At 43.3% G+C, this 10,239-nt stretch overlaps 1 protein-coding gene across 1 annotated transcript; it reads left to right on the top strand.

Moving 5' to 3' along the window:
• The first annotated feature begins 1,305 nt into the window (after positions 1-1,305).
• Positions 1,306-2,710, top strand: LOC126393399 (trace amine-associated receptor 8a-like). The gene is made up of 2 exons (XM_050049551.1): positions 1,306-1,466; positions 1,891-2,710. The coding sequence occupies exons 1-2, from the start codon at positions 1,306-1,308 to the stop codon at positions 2,708-2,710; spliced, it is 981 nt and encodes a 326-aa protein (XP_049905508.1).
• Positions 2,711-10,239: the final 7,529 nt, after the last annotated feature.

The following is a 10,239-nucleotide window of genomic DNA, read 5'->3' as shown; positions in this document are numbered from 1 at the left end:
TGAGAGTCTGCTCTGACCAGCTGGCCCCTATCTTCTCTCAGATCTGATCGCTGGAGCTGTGTGAAGTACCCTCCTGCTTTAAACGCTTCACCATCATCCCGGTTCCCAAGAAACCCTCCATCACAGGATTAAATGACTACAGGCCCGTCGCCCTGACATCTGTGGTCATGAAATCCTTTGAAAGACTGGCACCAACGACTACACCTCTGGGGACCCTTCTGTGAAACTCCTGAAGTTTGTGGACAACACTATGTTTGTCGGTCTAATCCAGGACTGTGATGAGTCTGCATACACACAGGAGGTGGAGCATCTGGTCCTCTGGTGCGGTCAGAACCACCTGGAGCTGAACCCGCTCAAGACTGTGGAGATGACAGTGGACTTCAGGAGAAGCCCCCCGACACTGCCTCGCCTCACCATCTTCAACAGCACAGTGTCTACTGTAGACACTTTCAGGTTTCTGGGCACCACAATCTCTCGAGACCTGAAGTGGACCTCCCACATAGACACTGTGTGGAAAAAGGCCCAGCAGAGGCTGTACTTCCTGCGACAGCTCAGGAAGCTCAACCTGCCTCAGGAGCTGCTGATCATGTTCTACATAGCCATAATCCAGTCTGTTTTCTGCACATCCATCACCATCTGGTTTGGATCTACCACCAAACTGGACAGGAACAGGCTCAAACGGACAATCAGGCCTGCAGAGAGGATTATTGGGATTGATCTTCCCTCCAGCCAGGACCTGTATCAGTCAAGGGTCAGAAAAGGGGCAGGAAACATCACTGTAGACCCCTCACACCCCGGACACATTCTGTTTAAACTCCTCCCCTCCAGCAGCATCATCATCCGGTGCTACAGAACACTGTTCGCCAAAACTATCCATCACAAAGACTTCTTTCTTTCTTTCTTTCTTTCTTTCTTTCTTTCCCCAGGCTGATGAACTCCTAACAGTCAGAGTGGCAGGAAAAACAACACTTGCATCCTTGTATATTTTGATATTTATGTCAGTTCTGGTACATTGAGAGCAAGTCTACCACAGTCAAATTCCTTGTATGTACACATGTACTTGGCAAATAATAAAGCTGATTCTGAAATCATTGCATCATGTGGCCCACAACGCAGAATGGTCACTGTGCTTGACAACGTTGACGTGTACTGGGACTCAGAGTATGACATAGTCACCTTTGACCTACTGAATAGCTGGAATTAGCATATGGGAGGTGAGAAAAGAGACAAATCAGCTGCACATCAGACAGACAGGAGAACCTGCTGAGCTCTGGCAGCTTTCTGATCAAAGCCCTGTCAGTGGCCATGGAGGAGGCTGAACTCTGCTTTCCCCAAGTCAACACCTCCTGCAGGAAGACAAGTCGCCCTCACTTGGAGGCCACAGTCACTCTCAGTGTGCTGTCCTGCATCACTCTGCTCACCGTGGTTCTTAACCTGCTGGTCATCACCTCTATCTCCCACCACAGGCAGAGATACACATTTTTGCTTGGCTTACAAAGTGTTTATTCTTTGGTTACAGTTACATGAAGAAATGGCTTTGAGCTCTGCAGCATGATGTCACATTTAAGCTGATGACAACTTTGATTATGGTGCTGTTGAGACATGTTACTGAAACAATTAGTGATGATTTCCACACATTTCAGGCTGCTGCACATCCACTAATCTTCTCCTCATGTTCATAAGTAGTGCGTAAGAGTAATGTTCTCTTGTTTAGGCTTTGATTACTGCATACTGGTTATTTGCAAATGTGTTTACATCTACACTACTGTGTTGTATTTAGGCCTCATTGTTATAGGACAATTCATAGTCTGCTATCATAACTGCTAATAACACTTATTTCTACACATACATATAACAAGTGTATTCAGTGTTGTTGTTTTCCCATTTCAGGCAGATTCACACCACCACCAACTTCATCCTCCTGTCTCTGGCTGTTGCAGACTTCCTTGTCGGTTTGGTGCTAATGCCAGCTGAAATCATCATCTATAGAGGTTGTTGGATTCTGGGTGACATAATGTGTGTTGTGTATTACTTTTCGGGTTTCTTTGCTGTCAGTGCATCAGTAGGAAACATGGTTCTCATATCAGTTGACCGCTACATTGCTATTTGTGACCCCATGTTTTACTCCACCAAAGTCACTGTGAAAAGAGTTCAACTCTGCATTTGTCTGTGTTGGATATTTTCTGCTGTTCACAGCAGTTGGATACCGAGGGATTTATTGAAACAGCCAGGCAGGTATAACTCCTGTTATGGAGAGTGTGTAATTGTAGTTAATTATATTGAAGGAGCTGTTGACCTAGTTGTGACCTTTTTGGGCCCCTTTCTTGTCATCATAGTTTTATATATCAGAGTGTTTGTGGTGGCTGTGACTCAGGCTCGTACCATGCGCTCTCGCATTGCAGCTGATACACTTCAGTGTTCAAATATAGTGACTGCTAAGAAATCTGAGATGAAAGCAGCCAGAACTCTTGGTATTGTTGTAGTAGCGTTTATTGTGTGCAGCTGTCCTTATTATTGTTTCACTGTTGCAGCTGAGATCAACTTGGTTGGGGCATCATCTGGAAAAATTGAAATTTGGCTGATTTGTTTTAATTCCTGTCTAAACCCTGTGATATATGTCTTTTTCTATCCCTGGTTCAGGAAAGCTATTAAACACATTTTAACACTTCAGATACTGAAGCCTGGCTCCTCTGAGGCTAACATAATGTAGAGACAGACTGTGACAGAGAGACTAAAACTATTCTCTCCCTCTGATGTGGAAATTATTTAAGTTGTCACTACACTGAATGTACACAACCTAAAGTCAGAGAAAACAACTGAATATTAAAAAAGTACTGGATGGAAAAGCAGTATCTTCAAATCTGCATTACCAATCACTAATCTGTACAAATTACAGAATTATAGTATTAATCTTCCCTCATTAATTCACAAATACAAATTTAAAGGGTAAACCTGTGAAACCACATTTGCACTAGTTCTTCCACGATACATTTGTGCATAGATTTTACATTTTGTCTTGTTTTGTTTTAGTTTTGTTTATACAAATGCACAATTACATAAATACACTGTGACCATAATAGGAACACAACAGGGTTTGATATTAGAGTATATGTTTGACACAAAATCAGTTCTTTACTATGAAACATCACCAGTTTTAATCCTTTCACAAGCCAAAGTAATAACTAAAATAATCAGTCAAATTTATTGATCATGTTTAACAACCAGACAGGCAACTTCAACAGCATGAAAGGAAAACAGTTCATTTTTCATGTGGGTTGGTCCACATACTCAGAATAAATGAGTCATGATAATGCTCATACATGTTCAGATTATTTTAGCTAATAAGATTGTTGAATTCAGTAACCCAAATTCATGAACAACATTTCCACTGTCATAAAATAACTGTCTGTTGTATTAAATAACTTGGTGACAATATGCCATACAAATCTGCTCTAAAAACCCTGACAAAGGCTGTGTACTAAAACAGTTCAATAAAGAGACTATACAGAATACATTATTCCATTCTTCCTGACCTCCTGACAGTGATACTTTAGCACTGGGTGTTTCTATGTCACATACATGCAGGTCAAGTTGTTATACCCACAAAGTCACCTGCCTCAGTACAAAACCCCAACGTCATCACCCAAATTTGCTACCTCTGTGTTTTTGCAATAAAGAAGCTGAGAGTAAGACAATTTGGCTTGTCAACAGTGCTGTACCTTGCACTTTTGGTGCCATGGGCAAGAGAGGACTGCTACTGTAAGATAGCCTTTTTTTGTGTATTTGTGTGAGTGTTTGAGGCACCTAGCCTCAGCCTAGGTTGTGTGTAGGACATTAGCACAGTGTTTCCATGGATTCTGACTTGCAGTGTATATAGCACATGCATGCCTTTAACTCCTGTATGGCCCCCCTCCACACGGAGGATGGCCATGACCAGTGCCCTGCCTGTCTGGGGCCTGAACACCTGAGGACAGGTGACTTTGACAACCCTTGTATGAACAGTAGGTTTATGCCACTGACAGTAGGAATGGGATTTGCAGAAATTGAAGATAATAATAATAATAATAATAATAATAGCTTTATTTATGCAGCACTTTTCATACAGAGATACAGCCCAAAGTGCTTAGCAATAAATTTCAGATGGAAATGAACAGTAACAATAAAAGAAGAATAAGTGGAAAATATAACCATAGCAATACATAAGAAAAAACAAAAACAATTTGGTTTCCAAAAAAAAAAAAATATTAAAATGATAACAGTAAAATTAGCCGAAACTGAAAGCCAAATTCAAAAGGTAGGTCTTTTATTTATTTTTTAAAAATTTCAAGGGAGTTTGCCTTTCTAAGATATAAGGAGAGCGAGAAAGCAACCTTACCAGATGTCTTGTGGGAAACTTTAGGAAGTTATAAAACAATGGCACTGGTAGATCTGAGGGTTCTTGGTGGGACATAAAATGTAAGGCAGTTGCTGATGCATGAAAGTGTTAGATTATGCAAGGTTTCTTAGATAAGTAAAAAGGACTCAGAAATCACTTCTAAAAGATACAGGTAGCCAGTGCGTTGATGCGAGGAGAGCTGTTGTGTGATCGAGTTTTGTTTTATATTGGTAAAAATTCTGGCTGCAGCTGCATAAAGAGAGTTGCAATAATCTAAATGGCTTGTGATGAAAGCATGTATCTGCATTAAAAATGGCTGAAATGTGGCAGTGTTCTTCAGATGATGGTGACAAATTATGTTGCCAAGAGGGTGCATTAAATAAGAAAAAGAATAGGACCTAAAATGCTTCCTTGAGGAACAATGTATTCAATAGCAAATTTCTGAGACACATAATCACCAAAACTAACAAAAAAAATAAATAAAATGTCTGACTGGTATTAACAAAACTAGTCCAGCACTGTGCCTGAGAGACCAGCCTATTTCTCAAGTCGATTGATTAGAATGCTATGATCAATACTATCAAAAGCAGAATTTAAATCTAAAAAAACAGGACAGCTCCATTGTTTGAATCATTTGAAATTCTCAACTTATTTGCTGCCTTTAATAAAGTGGTTTCAGTGCTATGGTTGGGCCAATAGCCAGACTGAAATTTATCTTATTCAGTATTAATATTCAGATGATCACGTAGTTGGTCAAATATAATATGACAAAGCCATACAATTGTGACAAAGCTTTCTACCCGACAAACAAAACTCTGACACATGCGCATCATAGACTGTAATGGCTCAATGTACAACCAAACGGGTGGATCAGATTCAAGAGGATTCTGCACTGCTGCCCGCAAGGACGGCTATGGACCCAACAGTATGGAAGAGATGCAACACACTCTTACACGGCCCACCCAAAAAAGTAAGAAGGTGGACACTTTGGCTCTCTGGGTTGGTAGTCATTCTTCTGAGTTTGCCCAGGTTAAGAAGTTCCTGCTCAGTCTCCAGCCTGATAATAGGGTGCCAGCTCCTGGAGGTGACGCTGGCACAATGAACTCACTGTGCCAAATAGATGTTTTGCTACTAACTGCAGCCTTCAGCAGTGTGTTTACAGAAAAAGATGGAAGTATGCAGAGACATGGATGGGGACACAGCTTCCTGTACCTCATGCTTTTTCTCAGGGTTACTTTGGTGGGTCATGACATGAATCAGAAGTTGGCCATGCCACAATCAAGGAAAAAATTTGGATGGCTTTAGCATGCCTGGGGTTGGATGACACTGCTGTTGCAGCAACTCCATCAAATGCTTTATTCATGCTACAGCTGGTTGCCCTTTCAATCCTTCCTTTTAAGCCCTACATTGAATGCGTCAGAGGTGTTGGTCAGGCACTAAATTGTTCTCCCATTACAATAATGCCATGCAGGAGGCAGGTAGCTTTGGCTTAGACCCTATGGCCCTAGATGAACCTGCAATTGCCTCTTTGTTATTGTCACTAATTTAGGTTCTCAGACCTGATGCCTGCTGCCCCCATCCTCTGTCTGGGCTGACTGATGATCCCCTTGTTGAGAGTTATAACATACTGGAAATTCCTTTTTCACCTTATCCTGGCTCGGTCTCAGACCCTGCAGCAATCTGGTGCAGATTCCTCCGCCCAGACCCTCAGTGATACATCCCTTCAGGCTTTTGCTTTCATCTTCGGGAAGTTTGGAAGGCTGATATTAACAATGGCACTGGCACACCACCAGGTCTGGCTAGTGCAGTCCTTTCTGTTAAAGGGATGTCCACACACCCTCTGTCCCTTTTAAGTCATTCCAGGTCAAATGTTAGGGACAGGTGCTTAGTAGGCATCCATGTTATGGATGGCAGATGTTTTCCAGTCAGTGGCGCAAGGGGACTGGTTTGTGTCAGCAGAACTCAAGGATGCCTGTTTTCATATGCCTATTACACCAAACTACAGACGCTTACTAAGGTTTACCTTTCAAGGATTCAAAGTGATGTCATTCAGACGGAGATGGGGCAAGCACGTGGGAGCGCTGGTGAGGCTACAGCAGCAGGGATTATGTGCTCCGCTCCCGTCTTTACACCTGGAGAATGTCCGCTCTCTGGCAAATAAGATGGANACTTGACAAGCGTCTCCTTTTAAATGTGTTTGCTGCTAGCGAAATTATACATAATAAATGAAGACAGTGACATATTTTCAATAAAAAACAATGAGTTGAACGTTCATTTCAAGCTTTTGTAGTACAACGAATTTCAGAATTGTGCGAGTGCGGCCGGAGAGCGGGCGGCAGTGTTTGATGCAGGAAACCTGATATGGACTTGAAAATCAGTTTCGGAGTGGGGGGGTTTCGGAGTGGGGGTGGTTCGGAATGGCAGTGTTTCGGAATGGAGGGCTGTCCCCGGCTGGGCAGCGCGTCTGCGCTCATCTAGAGCATCATACCTTGATGACGTGAAAGGAATAAAGATAAAGGTAAAATGATAACCCTTTTACTTTTATTATTATTATCTTATTATGCCAACTGAAGAATTAAATTTGTTTATTTGGGTGTTTTAACTATTTTCTCTGGAGCGGAAACTGACGTAAATGAGCTCATTAATCAATGAGGGGGAAAACAACATGATTCGACGATTAGTCGGCTAATCTGTCAAATCAGATTCGACTATGAAAATTCTTAGTTGGGGACACCGCTAGATGTCACAGTGTTGAAGAAGTCATGCAGCCCTCACTTGGAGACTCTCATCATTAACTCTAAACCGTTTTATTCACCGCGGGACTTTTCCTCATTTGTTCTGGTCTGTGTTTACATTCCACCTCAGGCATGTGTAACGGAGACACAACACCTGGCTGACCAGGTGACAGATGTGGTTAAAAAACATCCAGACTCCCTGCTCATCATCCTAGGAGATTTTAACAGAGCAAACCTCTCTCACGGACTTCCCAGATACAAACAGCATAAAAAATGCCCCACCAAGGACTTTAACACACTGGACCACTGCTACACAGTTTTAAAGGACGCTTATCGCTCTGTCCCCCGTGCAGCTTTGGGGCTGTCTGATCGCCGTCTGTTCCATCTCATCCTGACCTACAGGCAGAAATTAAAAACTTCTAAGCCTGTAGTAAGGATTGTCATGAAGTGGACTGTGGAGTCAAAGCTGGAGCTACAGGCCTGCTTTGACTGCACAGATTGGAGTGTTTTTGAAGCTGCAGCCACAGACCTCAACAAACTCAATGACACTGACATCAGTTTTTGTGAGGATATGTGTGTGCAGACCAAGACCTTCTGCACATATAACAACAACAAACCCCGGTTCACACCCAAACTCAGGCGGCTGCGCCAGGCCAAGGAGGAGGCCGACAGGAGCAAGGATCGGGCCCTGTACAAGCAGGCCAGAAACAAGCTGACAAAAGAGATCAGGGTAGCCAAGAGGTGCTACACTAAGAAGCTAAAAAACAACTTCTCCGCCAACAACCCTGCGTCAGTTTGGAGAGGCCTACAGGACATCACCAACTACAGGAGGCCATCTCCCCACCCTGTGGAAAACCTCCAACGAGCAGACGACCTGAACAGGTCCACACAAAGGGATTACCTGCACCTCCAGCTTCTCCCTCCCCCCTCTCCACTGACCCCCAAGCTGCAATAAAGATCTGTGAAGAGGATGTGTTACAGCTCTTCCAGGGACCAGAAGACCAGGAAGGCTCCGGGACCTGACGGTGTGTTTCCCTCCTGCCTGAGAGTCTGCTCTGACCAGCTGGCCCCTATCTTCTCTTTGATCTTCAACTGATTGCTGGAGCTGTGTGAAGTACCCTCTTGCTTTAAACGCTTCACCATCATCCCGGTTCCCAAGAAACCCTCCATCACAGGATTAAATGACTACAGGCCCGTCGCCCTGACATTTGTGGTCATGAAATCCTTTGAAAGACTGGCACCAATGACTGCACCTCAGGGGACCCTTCTGTGAAACTCCTGAAGTTTGCGGACAACACTATGGTTGTCAGTCTAATCCAGGACTGTGATGAGTCTGCACACACACAGGAGGTAGAGCATCTGGTCCTCTGGTGCGGTCAGAACCACCTGGAGCTGAACCCACTCAAGACTGTGGAGATGACAGTGGACTTCAGGAGAAGCCCCCCTACACTGTCTCGCCTCACCATCTTCAACAGCACAGTGTCTACTGTAGACACCTTCAGGTTTCTGGGCACCACCATCTCTCGGGACCTGAAGTGGACCTCCCACATAGACACTGTCCGGAAAAAAGGCCCAGCAGAGGCTATACTTCCTGCAACAGCTCAGAAAGCTCAACCTGCCTCAGGAGCTGCTGATCACTTTCTACATAACCATAATACAGTCTGTGCTCTGCACATCCATTCTTTCTTTCTTTCTTTCTTTCCCCAGGCTGATGAACTCCTAACAGTCAGAGTGGCAGGAAAAACAACACTTGTATCCTTGTATATTGTATATTTTTTGTATTTGATGTATATTTGTATACTTTTTATATATTGTACATTACTGTGTACTCCACCTCTTGGCTAAATTTTGAGTATTTATGTCAATTCTGGTACACTGAGAGCAAGTCTACCGCAGTCAAATTCCTTGTATGTACACACGTACTTGGCAAATGATAAAGCTGATTCTGAAATCATTGCATCATGTGGCCCACAACGCAGAATGGTCACTGTGCATGACACCATTCACGTGTACTGGGAGCCAGCCTCAGAGTATGACATAGTCACCTTTGGCCTACTGAATAGCTGTAATTAGCATATGGGAGGTGAGAAAAGAGACAAATCAGCTGCACATCAGAGAGACAGGAGAACCTGCTGAGCTCTGGCAGCTTTCTGATCAAAGCCCTGTCAGTGGCCATGGAGGAGGCTGAACTCTGCTTTCCACAAGTCAACACCTCCTGCAGGAAGACAAGTCGCCCTCACTTGGAGGCCACAGTCACTCTCAGTGTGCTGTCCTGCATCACTCTGCTCACTATGGTTCTTAACCTGGTGGTCATCACCTCTATCTCCCACTTCAGGCAGAGATACACTTTTCTGCATGGCTTACAAAGTGTTTATTCTTTGGTTACAGTTACATGAAGAAATGGCTTTGAGCTCTGCAGCATGATGTCACATTTAAGCTGATGATAACTTTGATTATGGTGCTGTTGAGAGATGTTACTGAAACAATTAGTGATGATTTCCACACATTTCATGCTTCTGCACATCCATTAACCTTCTCCTCATGTTCATAAGTAGTGCATAAGAGTAATGTTCTCTTGTTTAGGTCTTTCATTACTGCATACTGTTTACATCTACACTACTGTGTTATATTTAGGCCTCATTGTTATAGGACAATTCATAGTCTGCTATCATAACGGCTAATAACAATTATTTCTACACCTACATATAACAAGTGTATTCAGTGTTGTTGTTTTCCCATTTCAGGCAGCTTCACACCACCACCAACTTCATCCTCCTGTCTCTGGCTGTTGCAGACTTCCTTGTCAGTTTGGTGCTAATGCCAGCTGAAATCATCATCTATAGAGGTTGTTGGATTCTGGGTGACATAATGTGTGTTGTGTATTACTTTTCAGGTTTCTTTGCTGTCAGTGCATCAGTAGGAAACATGGTTCTCATATCACTTGACCGCTACATGGCTATTTGTGACCCCATGTTTTACTCCACCAAAGTCACTGTGAAAAGAGTTCAACTCTGCATTTGTCTGTGTTGGATATTTTCTGCTGTTCACAGCAGTTGGATACCGAGGGATTTATTGAAACAGCCAGGCAGGTATAACTCCTGTTATGGAGAGTGTGTAATTGTAGTTAAT

The sequence above is a fragment of the Epinephelus moara genome, chromosome 7 (genome assembly GCF_006386435.1).
Source record: "Epinephelus moara isolate mb chromosome 7, YSFRI_EMoa_1.0, whole genome shotgun sequence".
Taxonomy (NCBI): domain Eukaryota; kingdom Metazoa; phylum Chordata; class Actinopteri; order Perciformes; family Serranidae; genus Epinephelus; species Epinephelus moara.
This window is presented reverse-complemented; position numbering and strand designations above follow the sequence as displayed.

Excerpts from the sequence above, each read along its gene's own strand:
- LOC126393399 (XM_050049551.1), top strand. The coding sequence starts at position 1,306 with ATGGAGGAGGCTGAACTCTGCTTTCCCCAAGTCAACACCTCCTGCAGG. Across the intron at positions 1,467-1,890 it reads ACCTCTATCTCCCACCACAG|GCAGATTCACACCACCACCA; the intron begins GCAGAGATACAC and ends TTCCCATTTCAG.